Source organism: Trachinotus anak, unplaced genomic scaffold (assembly GCF_046630095.1).
Source record: "Trachinotus anak isolate AG129_WGS33_773 ecotype Australia unplaced genomic scaffold, CSIRO_AGI_Tana_v1 ptg000019l, whole genome shotgun sequence".
NCBI classification, from domain to species: domain Eukaryota; kingdom Metazoa; phylum Chordata; class Actinopteri; order Carangiformes; family Carangidae; genus Trachinotus; species Trachinotus anak.
The window spans coordinates 547,617-562,026 of NW_027273870.1; the positions used below are offsets into that span (position 1 = coordinate 547,617).

Consider the following 14,410-nt stretch of genomic DNA (forward strand, 5'->3'; position numbering starts at 1 on the left):
TTACTGGCTTCTCTCTCTGACTGTGTGTGCATTTGATTGTGTATACTTCCATATGAGCTTTTATCACAATCTGAGATGCATCTTACAGACTTTAAGTATGATCTACAAATTCAGTACCACACTAGCAAAAACAGGGCTTTTCCAACAATTCTCTAATCAACATTGCATCGCACACAAGCAATTTCATTAGGCACAAGAGCATCCCATCAGAGGGGGAACTAATAATAGACTGGGTCAATGCTGTAAAGGGGTAATCAATCAGTGGGAGGCAGGTAATCAATGATCTTATTAATGCTAGTGGGTGAGAGCAGGGAGGCTATCGATCCAGCATGCAAACATCCTAACCACTAGGCCAGCCTCATGTAATGGCTAAAAAACCAATAAGAACTGCTGCTACGAATATCACCAGCATCAGGCCAACCAAATGTATGAAGGGAGAAATTCATCCAGTTACTTCTAAAGAAGAAAGAAAAATTCATGTGTATTATGAAACAGCCAAAATGCATATATGAAAACTAGATATTTATCTGAGTTGGGTTGTTTTCCAACATTCAGCAAAAGTGTCAGTGGTAAAACAGTAGATATGTTACTGCATATACAGTGCTATATATTCCAATACAACATCATATTTTAATGAAAATATAAACACCAAATAAGTTTTCAAGGTGGCTACAACACATTAAATATAAACAAAGTGCAATCCTAGACCATATACATCACAAACAGCCATTTTCAATGAGCAGTAGAAGCCTAATAGACATTTGTGGCTACACTACTGAACAGCTGCAGCTGCAGTAAGCGTGGCTCACTAACCTTTAATTAGAAAGGCCCAGGCTGGGTTCGTAAAATATTTGCCTTGTTTGGTAATTAAGCTGCCGTAACTTCTATTACTCTGCCATTAGCTTCCATCAGATTGTTTCAGTGCTTTCAATAATAGCTAGAAGTTATCCATCATGAGATAAAGACCCAGTGGTCAAAACAATCCAGTCACATGAGGGAAAAGTCCATCTGCTTGAGATGTTTGGACACACACACAAATACTGGCAGATATGTGGCTTTAAGATACTGTGCAACACACTACAGAGTGGCTGTGAATGCAATTTTCACCTCAACACACTTATCTCTGCTCCCCAGGCAGTCTTATCGCACAGCGTTGTCAGACTGATGGCACACACACATAAACACCAACACTGGTCTGCAGTCAGTTTGCAATCAGTTGCACACATTAAAAAACTACTGCAACATCACAGCAAAAATGATCCGTCACGACTGTTGTACCAGTACCAATTATTTCTGACAAAAGTTAGGAGTTGTTTCAACTGAAAAAACAAGCCATATGTGAGCCTTCAAATTGGACACTGAGAATTATTTTGGATGACATTCAAAGGAGGTGAAAGTCCACTCCAGGATATCTCTGTGTCCTAACATACATGATGGGCGAGACACATTGATTTTATCTTGAGATGTCATAATAATCACTCGACCGGACTCATTGAACAGATGGGTCAGAGAGGCTCCAGTTTGATGACTTCCTCTTGTGTTTTGATATGGGGGGGGTGTCCTGTCTCAACATTTGTCTTTGTTACAAAACATTTTAAAAGCATCTAAACTGAGGTGTCAGTGTATCAGATATTCCTGCTGGCAACACTGAACGAGGTTAGAGTTTCCACCACGGCTGAATGTGTGAAGTGTCTGTGTTTCATGAAAGGCTCATTTGGCATCTTTTCAGATCTATTGATTTGGCATATGACTGCTTTCCACCAAGTCAAACTGGAACAAACAGTGAAACAAAACCCAAACGGCTACAAGTGGCTTCTAGGTTTTTGCTTTTTAAACAAAACAAAAAAAAACAGCATCATTAAAACCCACTGACGTTAGCTCTGTCAGTTCTAACTTTCCCAGCGAAGAGCAGTACCATTTTATCAGAACTGAAACACAACCAAGAAGCTCAGAGGCTGGAGCCCCAGGAAAATTTTGTTTGGTGACCCCTCACCCACCCGGTGGAGTTTCCTCGCTCTCTCTCTTTGTCTCAGTCTCAATTGAGTATTTTGTTTCCTAAAAAGCGTAAAAATAGGTTACATAATAAGTTTAACAAAGTCTGGAGAGCAGCTGCCTATTTCATCTATTCCAGACACTAAGAACAAACAGAATTTCAAACACAAAAGCCCACATAAAGAGTGTGTGTTGCCTGTGACAGAAAAAGGGGTCAGTCAGAGACAGAGAGAGAGAGAGAGTGGAAAAATACCTGAGGAGAGGTGCACCCGCACCACTCTCAGGAGAGCTTACACAGATCCATGCAAGGATGGAGACAGCACACATCCTCTTCGTATGCGTGCAGCAAGCTACTCAGTCAAACCACAAAATCCTCAACAAGGCCAACAGGCTGCTGCCTCTGTGTACCTGAGCTGTATCTCAGACCCACACTATGTGTAGCGTGTGCAGCCATTTGTGTAACCGTGTGCAATGTAAATGCCAAAAGTATCTGCCTCAACAAAAATGAAACATAAGCTCCACAAAACGAGCATTCACTACAGGACTATTGTATTAGATTTGATTATACTGTATAGGCGTTAACCTTATTGTGTCTACCCCAGTAAATATGTAAGGGTGCGAGTGCGGACTAATACAGAACAGACTCTCTTCCTTTCACCTCAACATGCCTCGTTTGTCCCCCTTTCAACTCCCTCTACAGACATCCCAACAGAAACATCTTGCTGATTCTTGGCAAACACTGATTTGGGGGGGAGGAGGGGGGAGTTGAAAGCAGGCTGAACATGAAAAACAAAGAAAAGGGGACAATTATTTCCATCCACCGTTTGCAGTCATGTGTCAGTAATGCGTTGCTTCTTTCATTCTGGTTGCAATTAGGAGGGCAGTCTCTGATTATGCTTTGCCAATGAAAAGGGTCAAAAAGAAAAACAAAGGGGCCCCGGTGGCTCCTCACGCTTCCAGCAGGGCGCAGAGCAGCCTTTTTGTGTGCATGTATGTGCGAGCCAAAGCGAGTGGATGCAGGCCTGTTTACTGCACACAACCTGGACCACAACAAAACTGACTCTAACGACGAGCACATCAGCAGAGCTTGTTCTGAAAAAGTTCTATCAAACAACAGCAACAACGCGATGGAGCTGTGTGAGGAGATGAGCTGAGCTGATAATGAGGCGAGCTGCCATCATAGAAATGGGCAGGTAGCCAAGAATTAAATACCTCCCCTCCCCTTTGAATGAAATGAAAGGCAGGGTGACAGAAAAGAGGGTGGTAGGGAGAGACGGAGGAAAGTCTGGGGGGAGAGGCTGGCACTTGCAGTGACAAGGGAAAAGAAAGGGAGACGGTGAGAAAGAAACATGAACAGACGAAGAGAGATGGTGTGGCAATAAATGGATTCTTTAGTTTGACTAATCATAGTTTTCTTAGAGCAAACTGTGGGGTGACATAATAACAGCACCAGAGCAGGAGGGAAAGTTTAGTCGTCTTTTGTCCCCAAATAGACCCTCTCCATCTCTCTTTAAGGGGAGCTTTACGCCCACTTGCATCAAAGATGGCATGTACTTGTTTTTCCCGGAAGCAGAGAGAGAAAAAGAAAGAGGGAATGGTCACAGGAGGTTTTACAAAGCTCATCACTCATGTCTGTTTACCTCTGCTGAGGAAAGAGAGAAAATAGGAGAGCGAGACCATGGTGACTTCTCTGGTTTCCCTGACAGAGCCTGGATTAATGAAGCCACTAGGGGGTTCTCTCACTTGTGTGTGTATGTGTGTGTCACAGCCTGAGCACATGGGGCAATCTATACCTCCTTGGCTTCATTACAGCCAAGTAGTCTTGTGATTATTTGATGATTTTAAAACATACAAATTACCCAGATCTAAGTGGTAGTTTTTTTTTTCTTAAGGAAACTATGTTAATAAACACCATAGTTTGTGCCTCACTCAGCACTCAGTTAAACCTAAGATATGGTTTTAAAAAAAACAGAACAAACACAAAAAAAAAAAACCCCAAACACTTTACCTGAAATCAAAAGAGCTCAAATGAAAGGGCCAAGTGTTTTAACAGCACCCAGCAGAGTGCCTTCTGGCTACATGCTCTGTCTGGGTGACCAGCAAACAGCTGTTGGGCTGCAGTTCCCACAGTCTTAAGAACCCCCCACTCCAGCACCTGCTACTGGGGAGTCTGTCTGGACGGCTGCTGGCTGCTCCGGACTACTTAATGGTCCCCAGTCAGCTGGAGAGACGGGGATGGTGGGTGCAACAGAGGGAGGGAGAGAGACAGGGGGTCTCTGTCTGGTGTTTGGGACAATGAAATGGGCTTGGTAGAGCAGAGGTTACGTGGGAGTGGTGTGAATGCCCTTGAATTTAGGGGGGGGTTGCCTTTCAGGCTTTGGGGATGGGGTGGTGTGTGTGGTTAGCCTGTTGGAATGCTACACGTCAAACACACAAATTTAATATGAGCTCGAAATGAAATCAAAATTGTCTGAGCCAAATTGGTACAAGGTAACAAAAAATGGGTCAAAGGAAATTCATTTAACCACCTTAGGACATCCATCCAGTCACACTGCAGTACTGCTGGCTTATAAACTATGCACGTATGCGTTTTTTGTGGAGCTGCGTGTTTGTGTGTGTGCGTGTGCATAAAATTCCCTATGAGCCAGCTGGCGTGAAAGTCAGACGCAGATCTGAGAGGACACAACTAGGTCAGTGTTCTTACTGCTGCACAGCCACTATATCCATGTACATGTGTTTGTGTTTGCATGTGTACAAGTGCAAATGTGTTTGAGTGTCTGAGCGAAGGAACTATCACATCATCACATCCCTTTGGGCCACAGTAACCTCACCAGCGAGGTCAGAAACATGACCTCAAAACAGAGTCCATCCCTTACAGTTACACTGAGAAGGAAACGTCTCTGTGCTCACAGGCAGCGAGCGTAACATCATACATGAACATAACATGTTACTGTCATTTTGACAAAAACTGGACAAATGTGGATTTAGAAAAAGCCATAAATTGATCTGATAGTGATATACATAGTCCTTGACATGACTGATTAACTTAATTCCATGTCCTTTGTTTACACAGTCAAATACATTTAAAACACAAGTTTAAAATGTGCGGTCTGGCAAAAATAGTCAAAAAAGTTATGCATAAATAAGTTTGTTCTGTTGCTACTTCATTTCCATCTTAAATCCTACATGTTTCTACAAACACAACTACTGCTGCTGGAAGATGAATCTGTAAGATACAACTAATGTAAATGATCAATAATCAAGGTCTCCTACTGCAGAAGTTATAATATCAATGAATAAAGCAAGAGGGCTTTGGCCCTCAACTGCAGAGCAGCGAGTTTAACTACAATGTCCACTCTCTAAAATTATGTATGCCAGAATCATTGCAACAACAAGGCCACTGGCTTGAGGCTATTAGCTGAGCAGACAGTAAAGAACAGACTGTAGATGGGAGGCCCTTGGGATAAAACGAGAAAGGAAGGAGGTGGAAACTCAGCCAATGGTTACTTTGCCACAGGCTGTGTTGTACTGAGGGGCCCCTGGGAAAACCAGGGGCAAGGTAAAGGCCAAACAGGACAACAAGTGAAGGACTAGGACAATAATAAGGACATTATAGGTTAATACACTCAACCAGGGAATCTTAACTTGTCTGCAGGCCAAAGGAGAAACATATTCTTCTACATCTAAAGGCTTAGATATATAGCTTCTCTTGAGTGAGTTAAGTCTGGAGGCAAATTTAGATCCTGGCCCACAGATGAGGAAACACTGCAGTGCACGACTCAGCAGAGAGAGAAAAATATCATAACAGAAATTGGAAGATTCAGTTTTTGAGCTAATAATGAAAAAAATGCAGATTATAAAAGAAATGTTCTCATTTTTAATGGTTAAAAACAGTTTGTGGATTGCTGAATGAAAAGTCTAACTCACGAACTGCACAGACACACATGTCAAAAAGCCCCATAAAACTGTGTTAATATATGGAAACGAATAATAAATGAAACACAACTTGCAAAAAACAGACGTTCACTGACAGGCTACACAGGCTTTTGTTTGATACTGTAACCGGCAGCACAGAGCTGCGCTCAAGAGCAGACAGAGCATGTAAGGACCAGTTGCCTCTGTGATGCAGAGGGATGTAGTCTGCTGACTAGCTAGCCATGCACCACAGCTGCTGCAGATCTGTTTACTGAGTGCCTGGTGTTCTACCAGAAAAATTTCAGTCAGTAATGAAATGCAGCACAGAGCAGCAAAGAAGCATTGATGAAAAGAAAGACAGAGGAAAAAAAAGTGAGAGAAAAGCAGAAGATGTGAGCAGATGCTTGTGCTAACTCCTGCTCAAAGCCCTAAACATGAAAACATTGTGTGCTGTGCTACAGAGACATCCTCGCATCTCTGTCTTCAAAGTTACAGTTAGAGGAAGTGAGGTGGTGCCGTCTTTGTGTCTGTGTACGTCATTAAACGACTGCTTTACAGACAGAAAACAGAAAAACCAAGGATGTGTTTAGGAAATAACAATGAAAATCAAAAAAAGTGAAAAGGAAAAAACCGAGACAAATACAGCTGTAGTGATGATATAAATAACTCATGGCCATCATTTATCAACACATTACTTGCATACAAATACATACAAGCCAACGCACAAAGAGCACCTAAAGGCAGGTTTAGTATTAGTGATCTTAGGGACCACTGGTGAGTTCATTAAAATTCTACCATTGGCTACGGAGGTCTGAGTTAATGTGTGAGCGTGAGGCCTGTGAGTGAAGGAAAACAGCAGGCAGAGGCTGAAACAACTCAACCGTGTTTTTCTCACTTCGATCAGCACATCTAAACTGGGTTTTCCTTTGAAAGAATGTGGTGTTATTATTGCCAGTGTTACAAGCACCGGCATCCGAACTTGCATAATAACAACAACAATAGCAGCACAGACCTACTTTGGAAACAAACATATATCTATCAGAATCCTTTCAGAGAGGAAGAGCAGGAGCAGCAGCCAAATGAAAACAACTAAGAATTAAGTGTTTGGTTTTAATTCAGTCGGCCTATCCAGATTATTTAGGTGCTGTATCTTTTCATTATTCCATAATCACCATAATTTATTCTGCCTACAATACAGTAAATCTGTCAATGCTGCTTTACCATACCACTGTATCTGTGTTTGTATCTGTGAATACAACTCTGAAGTGAAGTCAAAGAATCCATCCATCCATCCATCCATCCATCTATCCATCCATCTATCCATCCATCCATCCATCATGTTAAATTTGGAAAATCAAAATGGGAACAACAGCAGAATGTTAAATTTAAAGGATGATTTACAAGCTCATTGAGTGAAATTCCACTAAAAATTCAGCCAACATGCAACTGACACAGAAACTCAAACTGAATGAGGTTTAAAGACAAAATAATTTGCACATAGCCACCGTTCAAAAGGTCTAAAGTAAAAAGAAATTATCAGAAATCTATTTCTTTTTTTTTTTTTTACTAAACTGACACAAACCTGGGTGGCGTTTGCCCGCAGTGGACGTGGCAGAGTTTGGGGTAGTGCTGCTGGTACCCGTAGAAGAAGAAGAGTAAGATGAGGAGGAGGAAGAGGAGGAGGAGAGGGTGAGAGCGCTCAGGGCTCCTGCAGGCAATGGCTGGCCCCTCTTCAGTAGCTGCTTGTGCTCCTGCTGGCGGAAGCGCGGGGGCACCTCTCTGGGCGGGTAGCGAGCACTGGCAGAGGACAACTGGCACTGCTGCTGAGGGGGAGTCTGAGTCGGGAGCTGGCTACTGGAGGAGGCGCGCTTGCCATTGCCAGAAGAAGAGGAGGAGGAGGAGGAGAGGGGCAGCGTGGGGCTGGCGGGGTGGAGGTGGAGGGGTGGGCCGGGACTGGGCTTAGTGGGAGCAGGCTCTGGCACTGGATGGATACAATACACAGGCACACAAGCATACACACACGCAAAAAGACACATGCAGGTAGCAAGGTATTAATGTTTGGGTTAACTCACTATCAGTAATTTATAGAACAGAAATTATTTGGCTGGGCACTGCCAACACTGGACAACTGATGACCAGAAAAATAGTGGCTGGTATAATTTCCTGGAGTCCTGATGTTGAAATGTCTCTCAGCCTCTAAACAGCGATGTTTTCCTGAGCTTTAGTCTTGTTTCATAAATTCCTTGGTAAATCCAAATGTTCGTATGTTTCTTCATATTACAACAAAACCATGTGAATCGTTAGCACAGCACAGAGAATAACCATGCTAACAAGTCATATTCTAGCAGTCTGATGGAACAGGAGTTCAATTAATCATATTCAAATCCTATTTATGGGGAAGAACAAGTAGCAGACATATTTTACTTTCACATGCATTAACACATGTTAATGTGTCTCTGTAGCTATTTTTTGTGTAATGTATTTTCTGTAATGTACTCAGCAGGTGTGTCTCTGCACTGTACTTTGACCGCCTCATGCAGCCTGTTGTTGAACATATGTTACTGGCCCAGACGCACACTAGGAAAAGGTCATATTTTTTCTGCTGACTGAACACAGACACACGTAAACACACAAAGACACCTTCTTTCCTCTTCATTACGCTCTTTCTTCACACACACACACACACACACACACACACCTTTCTCTGCTGGTCTGGCCTCGGCCTGACCCTTTCCCTGTGGCTGCAGTGACCAGTCAGCCGTCTAATTGAGCGTTAGCCTGAAAGGTGTTATTATTCGCAGTACCTGGAGAGCTAGCAACCAAACAGACTGGCCTTGGTAAAGTTTCCTCTCCAGGGTGCTGCAAGACTGAAGTAAACAAAAAAAAACGTCTGACCTGTACATGAAATAATTCCTATTCAGAAAGCTGAGAGGGATTTGATGCGAGTCTGCACCTGTGAGTGAAGTTAAGGTGGAGAGGGAAACTGAAGTAGGTCTGGTGCAGCAGTACTTTATTTGAGAGTTCCCTGCTGCACAGAAATAGCTGCTTTCATACTGGCTGCCAACAGTAACCTAAAGAGCTGCGTTGAATTAGAGCATCTTGGTCCATGGGTAAATACATGATGAATAGTTGATGATGTTGTTTTCTATAATCCCTTGATAAATATGATATGATTCTAAATAACAGCTGAGACTGCTTTCACACAAGGGAGAGGAGAGAGCCAGACAGACAGTGCATGTATTAGTATTGGGGAGGGGGGCTTTTTAAAGAGGGAAATAAATGAGATAGAAATAACTGTGTGTGAATTAATGCCTCAGTCTGTCCAGTCTGAACCACATCTGTAGCAGAGCTATACTGCAGTGCTGGCAATCAACCACAAAGTGACACGCACACACAGGCAAAACACTGCCACACTGGAGGTTAAAGTAAATTCAGAGTGCAGAGGTATTCACTCTGCCTGCCAAGAGCCTGTCTAAAAGCACGGCTAAAAACAGAGGCCCTCTCAGTGAGCACAACACTAATCCAGATGGCTGCCTACCTGCTGACACGCAGAAAGAGCAGTGATACGTAGGAAACTTGAACGGGACTAACAGACAAATTCAAAAGCTATGCACCTAGAGATCTACGTACAGTTTGTATAATATTTAGATGGAAAACATTAAGTCTTTTTTTGCTTCTCTCTTTGTTTCCATTGTTGTTCTTTGCAGACAGACTTTCTAGAAAACATACAAATGCATTGCACACACATTCACGCAAAAAGACGCTCACAGTGGTTTGCACCCCCTTCCACCACTGACATTACAGTCAAACACACATACAGAGAGAAGCAGGGAGAGAGGGAACGAGCCTGCCCCCCCTCCAGCAGTATCTGACTGGCTGTTGGCTTGGAACTGCAGCTGGTGACGCACTTCTCTGATTAAATTCAGCTCAGCCCGCCTGATGCCGCCTCGGCCAATCAGATAGCAGGAAGGTCAGTACACGTTGCCCTACCCCCTTTCCTCTGTGTCCTCCCCGGTCCATTTCTAACTGCCCCCCCCCCCCCCCCCCCTCTGACTTTCCATCAGTGGGTTGCTCCATAACACCACAGCTCTGTGTCTCCCTCCTTTCTTTTTCCTGTCTACCTGTCTCTCAGCCTGGTGTCCTCTGCTCGCTGTTATTCTCCCTCGGGGCCTTTATCCATGTTGATCCCTCATCTCGTGTCCCTGTCTCCCATCTTATTTCTGTGTCCTTACCTTTCCATCGCCCCACTCCAAATCTCTACCCTCCTCCCGACCTCTCTCTCTTCTTTTCCGTTTCTTTCGTCTCTCTCTACTCATACCACTACCAATTTTTCTACCTAGAGCTTTTGGTCCTCCCCTGTATCCGTCTCTCTAACACTCTGTTAACCTTTTAAAGAGCACAGAAAGTTTAATCTTGGTTCTAGTTTTTGTTCTTGGGCCCTGGTGCCTGCCATCAAAAAGGGCCTGGACTCAAGGTAGTATTCTCTAACAGCTGAGGAGATACCAGGATGCAGTTTGCAGGATAAATTTCTGTACAGAATTCAGTCACATTACAAGCACATACTCGTTTGGGAAAGAAATTTGTAAGAAATTATCCGAGTCCGAGTTTAGCTTTCTGCTTCTTTCAATCTCCTTCTCCACCTTTGCACATATTCTGACAAAATCCCAGTCGCACAACAGTTTGCTGTCTTGAACGAAGCCCTTCTTTTTTCCCTCTCGCACACAAACATGTAAATGTAAATTGAGATCCTGAAATGTCTTAGTTTCTGGGACAGTCGGCTCAACGTTTACTCCGCCTGCCAGACTGGTACAGGACGCAGATGAGCCCAGAAGACAGATACAGACACACAACTCCTTTAACTCAAGTATTTCTCATACACACCCTTCTTCATACAGCCTGTGTTTGTGTTGTTGTTGTAGTAACAAGGGCGTACCCATGCTGCAAATCCCTTATGTCACAGTTATTCATATCTAATTTCCTGTAGACAAGGATGATGTGTTTAAAACCATATTGTCACAAACCTATTAGATTACATTATTCTGTGTTTTGTGGAAAAAATGGTGAAATGATCTCTCATTTTTCAAAAAAAAAAAGTGCTGCTATAACACTATCCAGCTGGGTAATGTGTAGCCATCTTTGGCATAATCTGTATTTAACAAGTGTATCAGTGAGAATTAATGTTCTCTTGAGAGGGAGGGAGCGTGTATGTGTGTGAGCAGACGCCTGGAAATGAGACAGCAGAAATCGAGGTGATCAGCATAGAGGTGAGAAAAATAGTACATGAGGGAGAAACAGCTCCTCTCTGCTGTGAACAAACCTAAATATATGAAGTGAGACACATCTCCCACTTTGAGGAAGAGATGTTTCCTCCTAATCCAAGATAGACGGGTAAGTGCTTTTGAAGAGATGGGTGTGGGGTTTCCTGAAAATGACTAGGAAGGGGAAAAAAATTGTAGAAAAGTGGGGAAATCCCTCAGATGAGAGTGCGTTTGTAATAGATTAAATGAGGAAAGTGAAGTGTATCCTGGTTACACACACTGCCAGTTAAAGGTAATGAAATCCACACAGTAAATTAATGAAGTTGCAATTTATTGCATTTGTACTCAAATGACTAACAGCTTCTCACAAAGAGGGTTTCACTGCTTATCAAGCCCGTACCGCAGGTTATATTAGTTTTCTATTTATCACTACCAAACTGAAACTGTCTCATGAACATAGTTTCTAAAGATCTATTTACAGGATGCTTTTCAAATAAACCTACAAACTGATGTTTTGAGTCTTTCTTAATGATGTTACACAATAGTGTTTAGTAAAATGGGAATTTTGACAAATCAGGGGTTCACCGACTTCACCATCATAACACTAGATAAGCAAAAAGTCTGTTTCTTTGACTATGAGCTATCTGCCCAACAATAACAGACATTAATAACTTTTATATATTATCTTGATAAGAATCCAGTAGATAAGGGAAAAGGAAACAGAATGCTGATCCCTTCACCATCTTGGCAGAGGTAAATATAGCAATTTAAGCTACAGTAGTCCAGGTGGTGTTGTTCAAAAACCAAATGTAGATTTTTATGTGTTAGTAATCTTAGTACCTCTAATTGAAGTGGAAAAGTTGAGCCAATTAAATAGGCATTTGTATCAAGTGCACTGTAAATTCTATTAAACCCTGCAGCTGAGTCACTCGCTGCAACCTTGCACCAAACTTTTAATTACAGCTCTTCCTCACACTAAATGGTTAATTACACACAATAAGAGAGAGCAGGAGAAAGAACAACGGCTAAAGAATAGAGAGCGAGTGAAGGAAGAAAGCAAACAAGGCAGAGGGAAACGCATGAAGGAATTAGATATAGTGTACAAGACATCACAGGCAGGAGGGCAGGGTATCTGTTATTGAGAAGAACGACTGTGATTGGTTCCCTGAGCTTAGTGCCAGGCAGTGCAGGTTCCCAATTCTCTTCTGTCTATTGTCTGCGGAGCCACTTTATTATGCAGCCGCTGTTTACAGAAGGGGGGTGGGGTGGTGGGTGGGTGAACACAACACACAGGCCTATATATACGCCCTACACAATGGTGCATTTCTTAATCCATTTGTATAAGTATACAAATGTGTGAATCAATGTTTTCTTTTACCTCAAGAACAGAAGCAAGAGAAAAGGGGCATGTTTGTACAGTATCTTACTCCAGGTAGTAGAACATGGTCCACTGAATTTTGCCCAAGAAATAGGATCAGAAGAATATAGAAGAAGAGGCACATACACATGAGTTCATGCCTTTTCAATATCACACTTCTCTTCACCTTCTGCAAACTCTCCACTGAAGCAGATTCATTCAATTCATTTCAAGGTCAATGTGACTGCTTCATGTTTCATAGAAGAAATTATTACACTGCTCAGTGCTTTTGGCCTACAGTCCTCACAACTGGTGACTATATTCTCTTTAACCTGGAAAAGGCAAAGCTTTTAGTTTTTATCCTAGTTAATAAAAACTCAAAATAAATACTAAATCATTTCAATGGAAAGCAGCGATACTAATACAGTTTAGAATGAATTTTTATGTGCTGCTGATGTTGGGACCACAGGAGCACATAGAAATGAGACTTGGTTGTTTTGACACGGTAACCAAGAGGACTCACATACATGCAAATGTAAGTGCATGTGTTAACGCACACAAGGGAGGGTCAAGTGGGTGTGTCTCCATGAAGTCCCATCTGTCAGTATTAGTAGAGAAAAACAGAAACTCCCTCACTCACACACACACAAAATAAAAAGGCAAGATTTCTCACCCCTCACCCTTCCTATAACGGGACGTTGCTATAGAGACTGACAGTTGCTTAACGCACCTCCAGTTCCCTCTTGTGACCTCTTCCCTCACGACGCCTCTTTCACCCTCTCTCTCTAATTACTGCCCCCTCTCTAAAGTCTCAGTTGCTCATCTCAGCTCTGCCACACTCAGTATGGATTATGACATTTACCCATAGAAATCTATTTTGCTTTTTGCCCTACTAGTAGCTCATGTACTCTCTGGGTAAAGTGCTTAAAGAAGATCACACTACACCTCCATCCGAGGTCAGTGCCTGAGGGCAACCACTGCCTGAAGATGCATGGCTTTTGAAATGATAGGTAGCATGATGTAAGGCATCAGAAAATTTTGAAGGCTGACAACCAAATGAGAAACATTGTCTCCCACAGGTAGAGTCCCAGGGCCAATAGAGCATAAGGAACCCAGTTAGCAACTGGGGTTCCACTCATTTGCATCCCCAATGTGAATTTCTTATATATAGGTCTAATATGACTAATATTCCAAGTTATTATCACCTCATATTATCTACAATTACTAGAAACTATTTCATTAGCTGAAATTTGCTGTTAGAATAATATGGTGTCCGAAGCTTTAATTTTCTTTTCTGATGAGTGAGTGCGATGCAGTCATGCAGGACACATATATGCAACCACCTTGAGCTCAATTCACAGGCTGAACAGTCATTCATATCAGTCGTGCTACATCCTATTAATCTGCCTGATATTTGACATGAAGCAGTTCACTGTTGGGGGAGGAGGAGATGATGGGGGAGGGGCAAGAGGCACTGAAAACGCTCTCTTGTCAGCAGCTTGTGAGTGATCATACAACAGAGAGGAAAGCATTGTTTAAGTTTGTGCGCCCCTCTCGTTTCCTTTCTCTCTCTGCCCACGGTATCTCCCTCCATCCCTCACTCTCCTCTAGCACTTGACATGCAAGCGGGGTGAGCACACAGGGGGTAGAGGAAAAACAATTATGCTCGGCAGTCATAAATCCACGGGACGTAGCTCACAAGCTATTCACTATTAATTCATTGAGTGTTTGTAAATGTGGTTAACAGAAGAGAAAAGCAGCTCGAATGCTAAAGTAAATTAGCCCCTAATTAGATTGCGATTCATGAAATTCCCTTTCAAAAGTGTTGACGCAATTAATAACATGTGAAATTGCAAATTAATCCAATACAAAATTATATGACACTCTC

At 42.6% G+C, this 14,410-nt stretch overlaps 1 protein-coding gene across 5 annotated transcripts in view; it reads right to left on the minus strand.

Annotated features, from left to right (window-relative positions):
• Nucleotides 1–14,410, minus strand: part of tnrc6c2 (trinucleotide repeat containing adaptor 6C2) — a 129,255-nt gene that overhangs the window by 23,822 nt on the left and 91,023 nt on the right. For 2 of the 5 annotated variants that reach the window (XM_071505516.1, XM_071505515.1), the window contains one exon: nt 7,490–7,888. The exons of 2 other annotated variants lie outside the window; for them this stretch is intronic. In XM_071505516.1, the coding sequence (XP_071361617.1) occupies nt 7,490–7,888 (399 nt within the window). Of the gene's footprint in view, nt 1–813; nt 1,714–7,489; nt 7,889–14,410 lie in introns of those variants that run through there. One more of the 5 variants, XM_071505519.1, reaches the window with a different exon arrangement.